The following is a 19,591-nucleotide window of genomic DNA, read 5'->3' as shown; positions in this document are numbered from 1 at the left end:
TATCTCAATACCCTTATCAGACGAAAAAGAACAATCACCAGACAAAAATAAACGATTAAGTTTACCTTTAGCTTTAAGAAGAGAGAAAAGATATGTAAAACCTATTGATATATTAAATTATGAATGAATAATGTTCGTTAGTTCTTAGTAAAGTTGTAAGTAGTGGCATTTTGAAAACTTTGAATTGTAAATAGATACTATGTATTTAGTTATATAAGATTTTTTTTTAAGGGTGAAGATATTATATATGTACATTGTATATTCATATTGGGAGTCATTTCATAGAAAATTGAAGTACACAAATTGATTTATTGCGCACATGCTTATCTGCAGTTTCTGCATATGTTAATACCGATTGTACATTCAGTCTTAAATAAATCATCAGCTAGAGCATTTGTCTATTTCCTTCGAATTCTATTTCAATTTCAAGTCGAGAAATCTAACACTAACTATTCTGACAGGCTGTCCTAGACAATTCCCCCTATATACAGCTTTAATTTTTGGTAGAGGTACTCCCCTTATATTAATCTGACACGCTCGAGTATCTAAATCCCGAATTTCCCTCTTCGGCTCCCCAACTATAACAGATTTTTCCATTGTGTGCTATCATAAGCACATTTCCTTTTCTCATAAAAACAAAAACGGATTATCATGGAATCACATAAAAATAATTTTTTTAATATCTAATATAGGTGTATTGTAAAACAGGCAGGAAATTACTGACAAAATGGTATGGGCGGTCTCCTACTTAATAGCATCGAATCATCTCACAAATTTCTATTCTATAAAGACGAAGTGTTGATTGCAGTTCTCAATATTATCTGATGATCATTTGAAATATTTTCTCAGTAATTTGATCATATCCTTATATATATGATGTTGTAAAGCTCTATCAAGAAGAAAATCGACATGTCCGAAGTGCGGTATAAGTTTAGCGAAAACAACATTTGGTATTTCAGATCTGGCTTTATCAATGTTCTCTTTGCGGCAAAATAAATCCTCCATTCCACAAAATATTGCTGTTGGTGATGTCACTCGTTCTAGGTGAAACCTGGGAGGCAACGTCGAATTGTAGATTTTTCTATTCTTTCTCGGGCCATAATCGTATCGAGCGAAAATTCCTGAAAAAAAGAATCTCCCAAATACAGCTGGTTCAACTTCTTTAAATTTGATCATGATGAAACACATCATTTCCCCTTCGAAATATTTTGCAGGTATTCAAGTGATATTGAATAATTCTGTGTCAAAAATTGCTCAGGAATATATCTCACTCACCTGATTGTCCTGTCTGAGAAAAATGAAGGAATTCTCTGACACTGCCTCCGCATATCCATTTTGTGAATATGAAGGAAACATCTTTCTAAAATCGGAAAAATTGCTCGTAGTTTTAAACAAAGATGCTGTGTGAAAATTCAGTGAAAGTAAAAACTTACGAAGTCACTGAAGGAATCATTCGTCACTACCAATAAATCGAACATAAATTGTCGACAAGTTTCGCTGAAAGTATCCAGCCTGCAAAGAGATATCAATGTTTCTCTTATTCCGTTAGAAGGTATCAATTGTGCTATACCCATCCTGTCAAGAAGCTCCTGAAAATAAGCCAATTTATATCAGGATCCAGGTAGTATACATAAGTTTCAATAATATTATCCAAAAAAATTTGCTCCGTCACATTAGCATTGAAAAATCGGAGGTACTTTCCCATTTCATTCATTCATTCATATTTATATTTTGTTTGAGCCTTTGACATTATGTTTTATTTCGAAATGCAACCAATATTTTATTGGACACTCTCAGAAATGCAGAGTGACAATTATTCTGGATCAATTTTAATGACCGTCCAAAGTAGCTCTGGAACTATTGAGGATTGTTTTACAGCTTAACACTGAGATATACATTTTTGTATAGCGATAGGTTTCAAAGTACTCTCGATAGGCAGAGTTTTTTATGCTCAAAATATACTCATTCAATACCAACTCACTTCGTGAAAAAATAAATTTCTCAGATTTAAATTGATCTGGGTATCAAAATTGATAATTTAAAGAAAATTAGTATAATAAAAACAAATTATCGGGAATTTGGACTTTTATTGTGGATGTTAAATTATCTTAAATCTTCGCCGACGTTTCGGACACAAACTTGTTCCTTTATCAAGGCTCGAATTTTCATTAATTTAACATATAAGCTTTAATTAATGAAAATTCGAGCCTTGATAAAGGAACAAGTTTGTGTCCGAAACGTCGGCGAAGATTTAAGATAATTTAACATCCACAATAAAAGTCCAAATTCCCGATAATTTGTTTTTATTATTGACAACATGGACGAGAATCCTGATACAGAAAATTAGTATAATGCTTATTGGTAGTTAAGATTATTTTATGTCTAAAAATTTAAAGGGTTGAATTTATTTGGTAGACATTCATTGATAATTGAACTGAAAACAGAATTTCATGATTCACGCTAACTTGAGGTATTAAACCAGGTGATTCGCTATCGCAGTAGCAATAGGTGGTTGAAGGTAAAGTGAAATATTTGGTACCAAATATATCACCTACCTGAAGATGTTATTGTGATAGTGAAACATAGTATCTTTGTTTTAAAACTCATGTTAGTGAAAATCATATAATTCTATTATTAGTTCAAATCGAATAAAATAAATTATTTCTTCTAGTTCCGCGAAGTTGCAAAATTTTATAATAATTTAACTATTAAAAATTCATAGTAACTTTTCTGTAAGATTCCATTAATTGATTCACCAACCTGTATAAGATTTCGCATCCTACAGCCAGCATTGAGCATTTTTGGCACACATCCTGAGTGATATGCTGCTCCACCGAAATGGAATGATATGGCAATTTTCTTATTATACTCTGGCAATTCAGACAATCCTACAAATATCTCGAAGGAACCCTCTGAATGACCAAGAAGTGCAACCTTTTCGTGCTTATTATTGGCTAATATCAGGTCAATAGTCGCTGGCATATCCATCAATCCTATCTCTTGCCAACTGAAATCAGTAAGTAGGTACATGTTATTAAATAAAATAATATATAACAGAATGAATACATAGGAGATAGAGAAAAAATGATATTCGTGAAATCGAAAAGTTTCATGAAAAAGTCCGCGATGCCATATATCCAACTCTCCAGGAAAAACTCACAATAATCAGTTTTAATAATGGGAATTTTCTTTGTGTGAACGATGCTTTTTGAGTTTGCTTCATGGTGTCACAAGCGGAGGGAAAGGTTCGAGACGCTCACGCTCGGTTTTAAACCGGTTTGATATTCGAGCGTGGCCCACGTTCGAAAATCAAATTTAGACGGGAATCTCCGATTCTGTACGATATTCCACGAAATTATTACTGAATTATTTTCACAACTTAACGTGGTGGGCGGTGTTTGGATATCTGTGATATCTTGTTATTCAGAACCCAAAGCATCATGATGAAATTTTGAAAATTAGAAGAATTATCATCAAAATTTAAAGATTCATTTTTCCGTAGCTGCAATTTTGGAACGCCCTATAAAACAAACCGGATGTAAGACCTCTTGGATCTTACTGGATCCGCTTTTCCTAAGTAAGTGTGCGGGGTCCTTTGTGGGGAAAATAATTGCAGTATATGATCAAAATGGTCTGCAAAATATTTTCAAAATCCTCTGCAAACTTATTTGTCAGTTCACTAAGTTTCTTTTTTCAAAGATTCTTTTGAGTATCCAATTTCTAATCCGAAAAAGCCTCTTTTCACGTTCTTTTTTGGCACGCATGATTCACGCAGGGCTTCTGATAAAATAGCTTAAGAAACACTACTCAAAACTCCACAACCTTCAACGATTCGTGTCGACATATTTGTATTCATCAAATCGAATGAGAAGCGAATTGAATTTACGTGATCCACAATAGTTCCACCCTCGATCCCCACTCTTTGCTCAATGATTTCGAAAGCAAAATAGAAAGCTTGCCACTTTTTCTATTTTTAGCTCCGTGAGAACGCTGCTTAATGAACGAATATGTCACATCTAATTATTGTTCGTCAAAGTGATCGATTTCATCGTAGTAGTTGACAACGCCTTCCATGAATTCCATATCTTATTTCGATGATGATGACATTTATTAATAAGCGCCTACTCAAAAGAGATTGCAGATTGAGACGGTATATTTACAGTCTCAAGTCAAATTCATTAATTAGACTTGTGTCTCAAGACGCTACTTAAGACATTCTCGTAACTGGAGATCTGACTGTTAATACGGGCCTAGAAGAATCAACTCGCAGAAAGCAGAGTTATATCAATCAATAGGAATATCAAGAAAGCGTATGATGAAAAGAAAGTAAATGAATTTTTGATAATAAAAAGGAGTACAAAACACCAACGATATCGAACAACGTTGATTGTAAGAAGATTCATGTAGGTACTTGTCACGGAGAGTGGATTTTGTACATGATGTTCTATTCTGAATGCTACTCCTTTTATCTGTCACTGTGTAAAGAAAAAAGTTTGAAAAGTAATCTTTCTCCAATGGGGTCATTCTCAACCGCAGCACTTTCAAAGTTCTAATGAGTTTCTGAAGCTTATATCTTATAACTCAATTGATTGAAGTCCATTTGTAATAAAATTATCGAAATCAAATTGAGTTGGTGATTAGACTTCACCTGCATTAACTTTTCAGAAGAATAAACGATTCTGCCAAAATGAGTTCCTAAACCACGAAACGTCTTTCTCTATCACAATACCATCTTCAGGTGGGAGGAGGTGAACGTCTCGTGGTTCAATAACTGATTTTGTTAAAATCCTATAATCTGTTTTGAGTTTAATTATGGATTTTTAGCAAGTATCGGCCACATCAATTCAATATTTACCTGAACTGCCAGTATTCCTTGTCTGTCCTGCTATTCAGCCGTGTATGACGACGGGAATGTATGGTACCTCGGTTATTTATCAACCATACATCATAGCCCTGCTTCATTAGAAAAAATGGTAGAGACTTTTTTTTGTCCACGAAAAAACTGTCAGAACAACCTGATAGACCATGCATCAGGAGAAAAGGTTTTTTCGTGTCTGCATCCTCACTTTCGAGTCGATAAACTTCTATGATATAGCCATCCGACAAGGTCAGCTCATGAGTAGAGATTGGAACAGATCCATACTTGAGAATAAACTCTCCCTACAAATAAATTGTTGAAAAATTTCCATTGATTATAAGATGAAAAAATATTAATCAAACGACATTATTCAGAGCGACTAATTGACAGCATTTCGACATGCGAATTTCAGTAGTTCGATAGATCGATTGGCTTTGCTGCTTCATAAAGAGCTTGCAAGAGAATATTGAACAAAACATTAACCGAATGTCTTTTTATAAATATTTTGAATATGAAAATTGCCGTCGCCTTGACTGCCGTTAAATCTATGGGTCCAACCCCAGGTAAGAAACTTCCCAGTAGGCTTGTAGCCGAAATGTCTTTTTGGGATCTTCGGGATTGAGGAATCCGGGATCCAATGGGGAAAAAAGGTGAGCATTTGGATACTATAAGCCAAAGATTCGAACAGAATAACGCGAACAAGACGAAGAAGCCCATACCTCTCTACCTGGTTAAAACCCAGAAAAAAAAAATCTTCGAAGTGAAGGGATTCTACAATCTCTGTATTGTGGTTGAACACAAAAAGAGGCCTGAAAGTCCAAGCCAGTGCTTCAGGTGCCAAAGGTACGGACATGCACAAAACAAATGCTCCTTCCCGTGGAGATGCGTGAAGTGCTCAGGAAGCCATAGCAGCAATGACTGCACACTCACCAGAAAAGGTGGGGAGAGAAATGCCACATACGTTTTATGTGGAGAAGAGGGTCATCCAGCTAGCTGCAAAGGATGTAGCGAGTTCAAGCTGGTGACCAGAGAGAAGAATTCCCGAAAACCAGCTGAACAGAAAAAGCCGGTAACACAAACAACAACTACTGATCAAAAAATTCAGTAGCGAAGGCCAAACCTACAGAACAGAAAAAGCCTCTTATGAAACAGACAGTCAACAGGAAAAGAAGAAGATATCTGGGAGCAGCCGATGATTTAGATATTTTCACGGAAAACATTTTCAACAAGATAATGTTGAAAATTGAAAGGAAAATGGAGAAAAAGCTCGAAGGATTATTCAGTAAACTGAATTAATGGTCCTCACGGATATTCGGAAGAAATCCCTCAAGATGATCTCGTGGAACATAAACGAGATCAACACTCGGAAAGCCGAGATAGAAGAAATAATATCAGAGAGACAACCTGATATTATAGCCCAACAGGAAACAAGAATAAACAGGAACAGACGACTGAGTTTCATGAATTATGACACATATAGATGCGAAAGAATTACAAGCACTGGAGGAGGAGTAGCAATATTGGTGAAAACAGATCTGAAACACTACTTCAAAAGTAGATCCGACGAAACACAAGGAGAACCCAAAGAGACGGAAAACTGCAGAAATGATAGTTTTTAACAAGCCAGGAAAGGAACGGAAATTACCTCAAAATTATAGACCAATCAGCCTACTATCAGCACTAGGAAAAATCGTCGAGAGGGTTATCGCTAAAAAGCTGAATGAGGAAACAGAAATGATTATTCCACCCGAACAATTTGGTTTTCGACGAGAAAATTCGACTGAACTCCAATTGCTACGGCTCATAGAATACGTCACCGAAGTAATGCAGACCAAACAGGCCACAGGATTAGTTCTGATGAATATCGAGAGAGCTTTTGATAGAGTATGACACGAAGGCCTAATCTACAAGATGAAAAAAGCAGGATATTCGACCAAGCTGTGTAAGATTAAAAGGAACTATCCGAGGAATAGAAACTTTTATATGAAGATAGATGGTGCAACCTCTCAAACCAGACAATTTGAAGCGGGAGTGCCTCAAGGATCGGTACTTGGACCTCTGCTTTACGTAATATACGTTCATGACAACCCGAAGAATGCTTGAAATATGCTCACCTTGTACGCAGATGACACAGGAATGGCGTTCAGACATCGACGCCCAGAGATCATACACCAGAGACTGTAGGAAGCCATAGATGAATTACTCAAATGGTGCATCAAATGGAAAATCCAAATCAATGGAAGAAAGACTCAAGCATTATAACTGCAAAAGAGAAGATTGAGGATGGAAGAAAACCTTGAAGTTGATGGAGAAGAGGTTGAATGGGAAAATGAAGCAACATACCTAGGAGTGAAACTTGACAGAGGACTAAAATGGAAAAACCACATCAAATGAGCAGTTGATAAAACAAAAGCCGCAATGAGTAGACTTACTTCACTCATAGGCAGAAGAAGTCATATGAATAAGAACATCAAGTTGACGATGATTAAAACTATCGCGCGACCACAACTCACATATGGATCGGCGGCATGGGGCTTCGCAGCCCCACATAAAGAGAATACAGGCCACTGAGAATAAACTCCTTAGAATGGCGATGGACGTACCTTGGTTTGTTAGGAACAAACAAATCTACAAGTACTTGGAATGGAAACCAGTTACAGAATTTATGAAGAGAAAGGCGAAAAGAATATTCGACAAAGCCAAACAACATCCAAATGAGGTACTACGAAGATTAGTCGACTACGATCCAACAGAAGAAGCTAGAAGGTCAAGAACCTACTGCCGAAGACCGAGAGATCAGTTAAGGATTTAAAAAGTAACCAAAGAAGAGCTTAACCTATAAAAGATATAGGCAGCATACAACTATCAACACGACTATGATCGTGTGAGAGTCCAGAAACCATAAGGGTCAACTTTTTAATAGGCAAAATGCTCGGAACCTCTGAAGATGCAGTTTAGGGTTTTTAGTGGGTCTTGAGCCCAGGAGAGTAAGAATCCCCACACTTGTTTCCCCTCAGGAGAGGGTGTGTTCGTCTCTTTCGCAGATTTTCCCCCTGCTACTCAAAGAAAAAACAAGGAGAAACAGAAACAGTGGCGGTTTTTGCCGAATTGAATCGTCAAAGAGTAGGAAATATCTCGGGATATAAACGACCAGAAAACAATTTATTGGAAGAGGAGATAAACAACATGTTGACAGGAACATACCAGAAAATCTGCGTTGGAGATTTCAACTGTGATTTCCCATTATGGAACAGCAGAACAAAGAATAGAAATGGCAAAAAACTCTAAGATTTCGCCTAAGAACAAAATGCTATAGTGATTGGACTAGAGTTACCGACATATCTTGCTTTTGGTGTAGGAATACCAGATGCAATAGATATCGCGGAAAATATAACTCAAGAATTCTCGATTGAAACTTTGGAAGATGGAACCTCGAATCACAATCCCGTGGAATTGACAATTGGAGAAGAACCAAGAGAAAAACTGATGGAAATAAGAGAATATAAAAATTGGTCTAAATACAGCCATTTAATTCGATCGGAAATAACAGGAATCCCAACATTCCAGAAGATCTGGAATGTGCGGTTGATAAGCTGGAAGAGATTATATTAAAAGCTTACGAAAATAGCACGAGAAGAGTGGAGACCAGCAACAAGTCGTCCGGATGGCGATACGCCTGAAGAAGTGAAAGATCTTATACGAGAAAATCGAAGACTCAGAAGAATATATCGGATGCATAAAAATGATCTGGACAAAAGAAACCCCAACCGCCATAGCCAAGTTCTGAAAAATGCCATGAAAGATCTGAGAACAAGCAGATGGAACAAAAGGGTTCAAGAACTTAATACAATTGATCATAGCATAGCATCGCTGCTCTAACAAATATCGCGAATGGAATTATGAGGACAAAACACTACCCGGAAAAAGGGGAAAACAGCGGAAGTCATAGTGTTAAATAAACCATTTAAAGAGAAGAAGTTCCCACAAAATTACAGACCGATAAGTCTACTGTCGGCGTTAGGAAAAGTAGTAGAAAGAATTATAGCCACGAGGCTAAATGAGGAAACCGAAAATCTGAAACTGATACCACCAGAACAGTTCGGATTCAGAAGAGAGCATTCAGTAGAGCAACAATTATTAAGGTTCACAGAATACATACAGAGGGATTCCAAAATAATCAAGCTACAGGTCTTGTTTTACTAGACGTCGCCAAAGCATTCGACAGAGTATGGCATGAATGATTAATATATAAGATGGGATATGCTGGATATCCGATCAAAATATGCAAGTTGATCAGGAATTATCTCAAAAATGAAAGATTTTACGTGAAAGTGGAAGGAGAATACTCCACAACAAGAGATGAAGAGGCTGGAGCACCCCAAGGGTCAGTACTGCACAAAATATACATTCACGATATTCCGAAAAATCCAAGAACCATGCTAACGTTATATGCTGACAACACAGGCATAGCAACTCGACACCGAAACCCAAAAGTAATAGAACGAGTGCTACAAGAAACGATTGACGAGACAAAAAACTGGTGCATAAAGTGGAAAATCAAGCTCAATAGACAAAACAGCCAAACAATATAACTACAGAAGAGAAGACTGCGACACACAATGAAGAAATCGACTGGAGAAATGAAGCCAAATATTAAGGATTTACGCTTGACAAAGGTGACTTATGGATCAGTTGCCTGGCGTTTCGCGGCAAAGAGTCATATCAAAAGAATTCAGGCCACTGAAAACAAGCTGCTTCGATGTGCAATAGATGCACCTTGGTTTGTCAGAAATAGACAGATTTATAGGAACCTAAAATGGGAAACCATAACGGAATTAATGAACAGAAAAGCAAATGAATTATTCGAAACAGCGAAAAACCATCCGAATTAAGACCTCAGGAGACTAGAGCATTACGACCCAGAGGAAGACAAAAGGAGAATGCGAATTCACCGAAGGAGACCAAGAGACCAATTAAAAGAGAGATTCAAATAAGAACATAAATTTATTGAAAAATCCAATAAAGTTTTATCCAATAGAGGATAAACACATAAATCCCAGCACGATAGTATGTCGACTAAGAGATGAACGGTTTATAGGCAAATGCCTGGAACCAATACTCAAGAAGCAGTTAAGGGTTTTTAGTGGGTCTTGAGCTCTGGAGAGTGAGAATCCCCACACCTGTTTCCCCTCAGGAAAGAGTGGTTCGTCTGGCTTGCAGATTTTCCCCCTGCTACCTGCTACACACAAAAAAAGAATAACGCTCTTCATAGTTGGTAGAGTCCGGAGTAGGTTCTAGGTAAATATAAAGTTTTTTGTGAAAGCATCATATCGTGTATGTTTATTCGATCGTATAACTGATTTGTGGCATTTATGTTGTGATAAAACTTTTGTTTACCCAGTCAGAGTGTTTTAGTTTTTATCGAATTAGATTACCTGACCTGACGTTTCCGTTACTTGGAGAAGCCATTTTTGAATTTAGCAGCCCTTTTCACAATATATTGAGCATAAATCTTTATTGTGAATGGGCAGTCTTCTTATGATTGTGTACTGTGCTTGTCCCATAGTAACATCTATCTAGTCTAGCAATATGTAGCATTCAATGGAAAAAACTAGACCCATCGGTTTCAGTTTGTTTTTATTATTGACAAGTATTGGCAGATACTTGCCTCTATACCGGAAAAAATCATCAAAAATGATGAAAACAACACAATATCATGTTTATTGCAATTCGAAGTTTGAAAATGACATTAATTAACGCAAAGCAACAAAGGAAATTCGATGTTTATTCACTCAATGCAATGAAATATTTTCAATTATCTAACGAATTAAATTATATTATCCAACGAGTATATTACAACGTTTGGAGAATTCTCAAAGTGAATGACACCTTTAATATATGGGTAGGATACTATAGTTCATCCACGTTTGGGAAGATTATTCCTAAACTATCCCACCTCATTTTCAGTGATTCTATCCCAATACTCGCTATGGAAACTTTTGACATTTCAATATAGACTAATGGCAATCTTTTTATGTTCAGAGCGTCTGTCGGTTATTGTGACAATGGAGTTTGATGGACAATCAGTAAAAAATGGTCCACTAATCACATGTTATTCATGAATGTTCCAATATTCTAGGAAACGGATAGATTATGATTACTTGATCATAGATGAAAGTATTCTTAACTCATTCTCATCCCTTGAAATTGATTTTCTTTGGCATATTTTGAAGCAAGTTCTTCATATCTTTATCAAAAAACATTCATTGACATTCATCTTTTTCGTTAAAGTATAATATATCATTATAATCGTACAGTTGCATTATCAATTTCAAAGTCTGTTCACATATAAAGTTTCATTCGGTTTTTTCTTTCATCATTAGAAGTGCAGAAAACTTAAAGCTCAATGTTGATGGAAATATATGAAAGAAATTTGAAATCAACCGAAAACTTGCACTTTCTAGCAGCTTATACTATATGTGTTTGTTGTCTCTTTAGTAGGGGTTCCCAAGAGGGAAATTTGGGGTTTACTGGATTGTAAATACAGGGGATATACCTTGGATCATGTAGAGTACCCATATCAAAAATTGGCCCTGTTCAGAGGTATCTGAGTAGGACAGAGCGTCAAAATAAAATTAAAAAACCACCAGACACAATTGGAACTGTCGAAAAATTTATAATTCGCAATTTTGACAATTGGAGCGTGACGAAAAAAAATGAGAAAGGGTGTTGAAACTTGCAAAATGAACTATATTGAGAGCGTTGAATATTTAATGAAATTGTGCAGAATATGAAGAAAATTACAATAAGGTTGCGCTTGTTATGATCCCAGGGAAAAATGAACAGAACCATGAAATACCTTGTATCTCGGTTCAAAGGACAGTCAGAGCCAATAAATGTAGTTTATCTAGAACCATCTCTGTGCCCTCTATTCCCTTTTTGAATATTTTCGTTTCCCAATGAAACATCCTATATGAAACCTCCATGACGTTCGAGTTAATAAAACATTTAACATTATCGTTGGCTCCCTTACTATCTCAGGCCTGTCTCTAATATCCATTTTCCTAATAAGTACGGAAAGTGATACTTCCCAGCTCAGTTCGTGATGAAGTTAATTTAGGTACAAAGAACTTGTCGAAAAAAATCATGAGACAGATTACTCACTTATTTCTTTTTCCATCATAAATAAACTCCGCAAAAAGTTTGGTAAACACAAAAGTAAATGCTCTTCATTGAACTTCATTGAAATTGTGCCACTTACCTTGAATTGTTTTTATGCCCTCCCGGGAATCTCAGCCAACAAAATAACATTGTGGAAGTAATGCTGGAGTTGTGATATAATATTTTTGCGAATTTAGATTACTAAGTTACTCGTTCCGGTCGGTGATGTTTTGAACAAGGTTTCCAAGGTAAGTTATATTTTTGTTTTCCGCTTATAAACATTTACGTTATAAATGGCTGGTTGAGAAACATATAAATAAGATGAATTATCATGATTTTTTTCTTTTTATAGAGGATGAAGTCAAATATGATATGATCAATTATAGTTTTGCTCTCTTGATCCCAGACTTTGATAAAAAATGAAGTCCAATGGAGAATCATGTGAAACGTCAAAGTACGCAAATAGCAGTCAAAGGTATCCACATATTGAAAAACTACATATTTGAGTTCGTCGTTTTTCGGCTACCATATTTGAAAAAGTTGATACCATATCAACCCTGAAAATAAGATCGAAAACAACGTTTGTCATCCCTAGTGCCGCTAAAATCATAATAATACGAATTTGTTGTTTTTTGCTACGTATACACGATATGCATTGACGTTTCACATTGAGTTTTACAGACATCTATATTCTATGTCATTAGTGGGTATCTTAGTCTCAAATCAATAGACAGTATTATCACCAATTATAACTTCTGTAATATTGTCCTATTGCTTTTTCTAGTAGGCGACTTACCCCAATTATATTGATTTATTTGTATGCCTTTTTGACGCAGACCACTTTTTTCGACAAATTTCCTAGTAATGACGGCTTTAACTACAGATCATATCTTGAAAATAAATCGAAATAAGTGCATGATTTTTTTTATGAATTATCGAAAAGTCTTCTTAAGTTTTTCGGATTACTGTACAGTTAGAGTAGGTCAAAAAGACATTGCAGTTTTACGAAAATCACCTTCAAAATGTCAATAATTCCATTTTTTCAAATGGCATGCTCTTAACTATTTTGGTGTGTTGTATGGTTGGTGCTCATTCAAAAAAACATATGAAGCTCAAACTGAATGTTAACAACTATTAATTGCAGTCTAAAATTTTTCCGTAAATATGAAGACTGTCCAGTTGGATATTCGACAGACAAAGAAGTTCAGGGTATGCCATTCGAGAGACCATGGCACACCCTGTAGTCAATGTCCATTCTGTGACATTTTTTAAGGTGACTTTCAAAATACTTGTGGAGAGATCCAAAAATTTTAAAAAGACTTAAAACCTCTTCGGGAACTCAATGTAAAAAAAAGCATTCATCTTGAACTTCAGATGATTAAAAATTGGGCATTCTCCTTTGAAATATTTTATTATTATTGATTAAGTATATTTCATTCGTGTTTATGGTGTAATGTGAATGACAGTACTACGACGGCTAATGACTTCAGCAAGCCGAAACGATACAAATGTGCCATAAAGGTCAAAAAAATCAGTTTTTCTTAATTACCTTCTTCGCTGGGCTTCGAAAAGTTTTCGAATTTATTATAAAATTTGTAGGGCATAACATTTCCTATCAATATTGTCCGAAGCAATTTTTTTTACGTTTGAACGTTTTCGAGATATATAGCGATGAGTGTACCTACATTAGACTGGGTTTCTACATTGACCTTGGCCTTTCGCATGTGTGGCTAAGCTCCTCGCTCTTATCGCCCTCTAACTCGAAACGGTTAAGAATGTGTAAAATTGCTTCAGTAAAAATTGTAAAAGTTGTATTGAATTTCATCATCTACAACTTTCATAATGAATACTGAAAACTGCAGGTTTTCCCCATTTCGTAAATTTTTTCCGGAGTTCTGAACCTCTTCTGAATTACGCCCCAAAAATACTCAGATGAAAGCAGAAACCCTTAAGTACTTAATGTCCAGTTTCATAATCAAATTTCAAGTCAGTTTAAGCTCAAAGCTTCCTTTAGTATGATTTTTAGTTGGTTAAAAGGAAGCTTTAGAATTAAAGGGAATTTAGGTTAGGTTATGAAACCCATAGTAAGATAACTGACCGCACTTTTTTTATCCGTTGCTCAAAAATGACGTTGAACACCCTGCAGCTAATTATGAGGCAGAAATGTGTATCCTGTTTCAATCTACACGAGTATATATGTTCGTCCAGTTCCCGATGAAACACTGTGTATAGAAATGAATCAGCATTTCCGATGTTCACGAAAAAGTTCAAGAGAGACATACTCTATCTATAGATTTAATTTTTCTTCTGAAACTTTCTGATACTTTTTTTGTTGGCTTGAGCCTTCTCAGGATGACCAGGGTGTTCAAAAGAGGCCACGTCAAACGAAAACGGATTGTGTATCAGAATTCGCTCTACCTCTATGAAAAATTTCTATAAAAGTCCCCCAAATTTCGAGATATTTGATGTTTTATGAAAATGTTCATTTTTTCACTTGAAATCATGTTTCTCATGCCACAGATATAATTGAATACTTTTCGAATCAGTTTTTCCCGGGAAAATTGTTGAATGATTGCTTCAATTCATGCTCCGAAAAATGGCACAAAATATCGAACATTCTGAAACAAAAATGTTTAGGATTCACGTTTTGGTGAAAAGTTACCTGTTCAGTTAGGATTTCGAAAAAGTAAAATGAAATGAACCTTCTTCAGAAAAAAATATTATTGAAAAGTCGGTATTTTCTGTTTCAGCAACATTTGTTGGGAAAATTCTACTCGGGCTTGATAGTTTCTTGATAGTAGGTGTTGAACTCGCTGAACATAGTAGGGAGTGATATTTGTATTTGTTTAGGATTTTATAGGTGCTCGATTTTGAAAGGCATGTCATGAGCTCTACTATCAGTCTGATTGATACCATAAAGTAAGTCAAGACGGGTGTGTTCTGTGGTTGATACTGAAGGATTATCTTCGACTGTCTTCGATGTCGGCGGTAGGGATACCGCTCTGAATAAAGCCTCGCTGCTGCTCTAACATTAGAACGTACTCCTATTCGCATCCACTAGCTGAAAGTGAACGTTTTGATAGCATAGATACGTTAAGTTTAAACCATTGAATTGCATCGCATAATATTTCTGATAGATATTCTAAAAACAACACACATCTGTTGCGCGTTTTTTCAATCTCAAATGGAACATGTGAAAAGAAATACGAGTAAAAAAAAAGGTTTGTTTCTTTTCTGATTAAAAGGTTCCATGGTCTTTTCCAGGTATTTGGAGCTCGTACGCACATCTCATCACAAGTAGTAACTAATATAAACTCCGTGATTGATAATATATCTACAAGCGTACGCGTTCAACCTTTTTCTCGCACGCATTCCAAGTTGCAAACAGTCACTTTCCCAGAAGGTGCGGGAAAAACGCCTGCTATTTCTTTCCCGCACGCATTTGCGTGCGGAAATGGATCAGCAGGGGTTTTTCCCGCACGCAAATTTTATAGAGTAAATTAAATCATGTTTCTATGCACAGAACGTCAACGATGAGAAACTCATAGTAACGACATACAGAATTACGTCTGTCATTATATATGAATCAATCAAATGAGATATAATCTGTTTCGTGAAATGGATACATTTATATATTTCAAGCGCTTTTAGAAAAAATATTGTTCTCTTGCGGAAAGTGTCTTGCCCGCACTCAACTGCTTACCCGAACTCTGCTTCGCATCGTTCGGGCAATGGCAGTTTCGTGCGGGCAAGTATCACTTTCCGCACTTGATAGGAAAATAACTATTTTGCAATGAATTTATTGATTACCTATTTTCAGCAGGGTATGCAAAATTTAAGGTTTTATGGTGACAAACTCAGTTTTTCACGGGTATGTTTCATTCTTGATAAATATTTGAATATTTTTTTTCTGAGGAAGGTTATCATCTATAATCCACCTTTCCGAAATCCTCACAGTATACACAACTTTATAACGTAATGCACAGAGAAAGACCAGTGCTTCTCTTTTACACCACCTCATATTGAATTTTTTACAAAATAACACTTTCTCCCAAACGTGAATTTTAATTTTTTTTTTCAGAATCCCTGTATAATGTTTTGTGCTATTTTTCAGTGCATAAATGGGAGCAATCACACAAAAATATTAACGGAAAAAAACTAATTCAAAAAAGTATTCAATGTTACATGTGGAACGGAGTAATATGTTGAAGTAAAAAAATTCAACATTTTTGTAAAATATCGAATATCTCGAAAACTGAGACATACACGTAAACGAATTTCTACATCAGGTAGAGCACATTTTGATCCACATTCCGTTTTCGTTTGACGTGGTCTTTTTTTGACACCCTGTATAGCCCCCTCAAGATGACGTATATATTTTATATCTATATTTCATCTTAACCTGATTCTAAGTAGGTGCCGAAGTACCCCTCAGAAGCTCTAGCCCAGGCAAATTATGGATTTGGTTCCTAAAAATTACTAACAAGCGGAAAATGATTTTAAACGACGGACACTTTTATGCCAGCTCTTAACATTTGGGGACTAAGAAATGTCAAAGTTGTTGGAATTTTTTTTTGCAATTTTCACTCAGAAAAGAGCATCTGACCAAATTTTTTTTTGTATCGGCAACTTAAGTAGTGCTGCTACCCACCACAATTCCTAAAACTCCCAGAATACTTATAGTTTTCACACAAAAAATAATCAAAATATATTTTTTCCATAAAATTTTGAAAGGTTTTTTCGTTCACCCCACTTTTCCTCATTGTTTTGTAAAAAAAAATTATGGGCACTATGGCGACAAGTTTTTTTAAAAATTTACACAACTAACAGAGTTTCTAAAATAGTACATTAATCCAAGAAAACTAGTCGCAAAAAAATATGCGTACCATATCTCAGAAAGACTAAATTACTTAATTGTTGTCGTTCATAGTGACAATTTTTATTATGTGCCGAAAAGAGATTGTGTATAGTCATTTCTTGGAATTTCAATGGGGCACGTTTGTAGTTAATAAAATTTAGAAATTAAAGAGAGAAAGATAGGGAGAAATACACCTTAGAGAAGGATAGTAGATGGTCTTTGTAATAATAATAGCGCTGAAAAAGAAGTTTCTATTCTCTGCAAAGACAGTACCAATGACTATTATTGTTCTGTGGTCAGTACATTTTGCTCCTCTATTTACCGTGTACCTTTCCGTAATGGTTTATTGGAATGGATTCAGGTGATCTGGAAACTAAACTGACCTGGCATTACTTTGGACTTTGATTGTGTTTTGTGAATTGGACCTTCGGCATATTCTGGGCTTTTTCTATTAGAGTTGCCTCAAGGACAGGATCTATGAGACACCCATCACGACATTGGACGAACTCCGGCAAAAAATCAGTCAACCTGCGGCTCATATCAGTGGAAGAAAATATGCACGAAGCATTAAAAGGTTAATGGGATGTCGTGCGTGTATTGATGCTGGTGGCAAGCAGTTTGAACATTTAGTATAAGGTTTATTATCAAATAAATAAATGAATACCATTTTTTTCATTAATTCAACAATGAAAACCAATTTTCGGCACATATTTGATTACTACCAACACGAGCAATTCAGAAATTTCATTATTGCTTCTAATAATATGAATCTTTGTGCGACTAGTTTTCTTGAAGTATTATACCAATTCAGAATTTTGGTTAGATGTGTGAATTTTTAAAAAAACTTGCCGCTATAGTGTCCATACTTTTTTTTTACAAAATAATGAGGGAAACTGGGCTGGAAGTAAAAATCTTTCAAAATTTTATGGGAAAAACATAATTTAGTTATTTTTTGTGTAAAACTATAAGTATTCTGGGAGTTGTAGGATTTGTGGTGGGCAGCTACGTAAGTTGCCGATACAAAAAAAAAACAGAAATTATTGAAAAATTGTGGCCGTGTGAACGCAAAATATTAGAAAGGGTATTAATTTCAGAAGAATTTTATAAGTTGATTTGTAATTAAATAAAACATTGAGCTAGATTTTTCTTCTTATTTTTCCTGAAGTAGTCATGACCATGTCCGCCTTACAGCGCCGGCTTATCGTTGAAATTTGGGACACGTTGTATATACGATAAATACTTTTTTCTATTTATTGAAAGATTTTAGAAGCATGTCCGCTTTTCAGGTGCTTCATGTCAATAAAGCAAAAATTACTCATTCTCTCTAATTGATTCTATACGTTGAATATTATGCCTTGAAGAGCCTATTAATATGAAAATAAAGAAACCGTAATCTCATTCAAATATAAACATACAATAATACAAACAGTAGTCATAGTTGCATCCTTACACTTATCGGAGCAGAGGGCTCAGATGTGCAGGGACAAGAAGATTTTACGTCACCTCCATTATCTATTATAATCGAGCAGATCGAGCTCCCCTTCGCAGTAGGAAAAAACGTTGGCGATTGATTATAGCTGAACCACTATGATTCAAACGATTTCGATGTCATTTCAAAGACTTCCTCTTCTACAAAAAAAGTGGACAAAAATTTTTTGTACGATGCACTCTCCTCAGTGGAAATTGCGAAAAAATAAGGTGCTAAATTTCAGAGGATTCTTGTTCCCCAGAAGTGGAGCCCTGTCTAAAAATTTTCAGAAAGTTTACTTTTTCTATATTCTTTTGAAACCATTTTCAGCTTGTTAACAATTCTCAGGAAGCCCAGCCCTTTTTTACCTAATTTGCCTAGGCCTAGGCTATTAGATTAACAATCGAAAAACATTTTTGAACATGTATTTCATATTGGAATATCAATTTCAAAATTTCAAGGGATGTTCAATGTTGCCGATGATTTAATTCAGATAAACCGATAGTACCTAACGTCACAAGGAGATTCATTTAAGTGAAGAGTATCGTCATTTCAATTTGCATAAATATTGAATTATACGTTTTATGACAGAACAACGTCTGTCAGGCCCGTTATTAATATTTTGGTAATATACAATCTACAGTCCCTTAGAAACCATATTCCAAAAAACGAAATTTGAAAACCTAGTTAGTAAATATCCTATGTAGATAATCTTTACTTACTAAGCTCAGATCACCATCCTTGTCATATTGTATTTCTTCCCAGCCATTTGCCTTATATGAGAGCACGGAGAAAAATAGAAGACCCTTAATAATAGCAAACATCTCTACGACTGCGGTGAATTTCTTTCTATCGGAAAATCACTCTTTCAATAATTTAATCGATCACTGAAAATTTCCATAGAAATATTGCTCACATGAACAACACATTACTAGCTAATTGTTGTTCGTACTAGAATCTGTTCGTTTCACTCAACACTGGCCTAATAGAATTATATCTATATTCATTCAAATTTGCAAACCGTTTTATAATTATTGTTTTGTGTTGAAATTCATCAATCGTCAGGTACATTCGCTAATTCAATTCCAAAATTATGTTCAAACCATCAATTTCCTCAAAAACTGTCTATTTCTGAGCAATTACCTAGTTATTCGAATAATAAATGACCTCGTGAAAGAAAGTGAACATCGAATGTGTTAATTTCATTGTCAATATGTGACAATTACACCCATAATTCACTTCAAGT

At 35.4% G+C, this 19,591-nt stretch overlaps 1 protein-coding gene across 1 annotated transcript; it reads right to left on the bottom strand.

Moving 5' to 3' along the window:
• Window positions 1-657: 657 nt before the first annotated feature.
• On the bottom strand, window positions 658-19,351 carry LOC123315644 (lipase 3-like). The gene is made up of 6 exons (XM_044901421.1): window positions 19,068-19,351; window positions 4,856-5,160; window positions 2,761-3,007; window positions 1,434-1,589; window positions 1,276-1,360; window positions 658-1,121 (listed from the first exon to the last, which is right to left on the bottom strand). Exons 1-6 carry the CDS (start codon window positions 19,167-19,169, stop codon window positions 829-831), a joined length of 1,188 nt encoding a protein of 395 aa, XP_044757356.1. The 5' UTR covers window positions 19,170-19,351; the 3' UTR covers window positions 658-828.
• Window positions 19,352-19,591: the final 240 nt, after the last annotated feature.

Source organism: Coccinella septempunctata, chromosome 6, assembly GCF_907165205.1.
Source record: "Coccinella septempunctata chromosome 6, icCocSept1.1, whole genome shotgun sequence".
Lineage (NCBI taxonomy): Eukaryota > Metazoa > Arthropoda > Insecta > Coleoptera > Coccinellidae > Coccinella > Coccinella septempunctata.
Note: the sequence above shows the minus strand (reverse complement) of the source record. Positions and strands in the feature narration are given on the sequence as shown.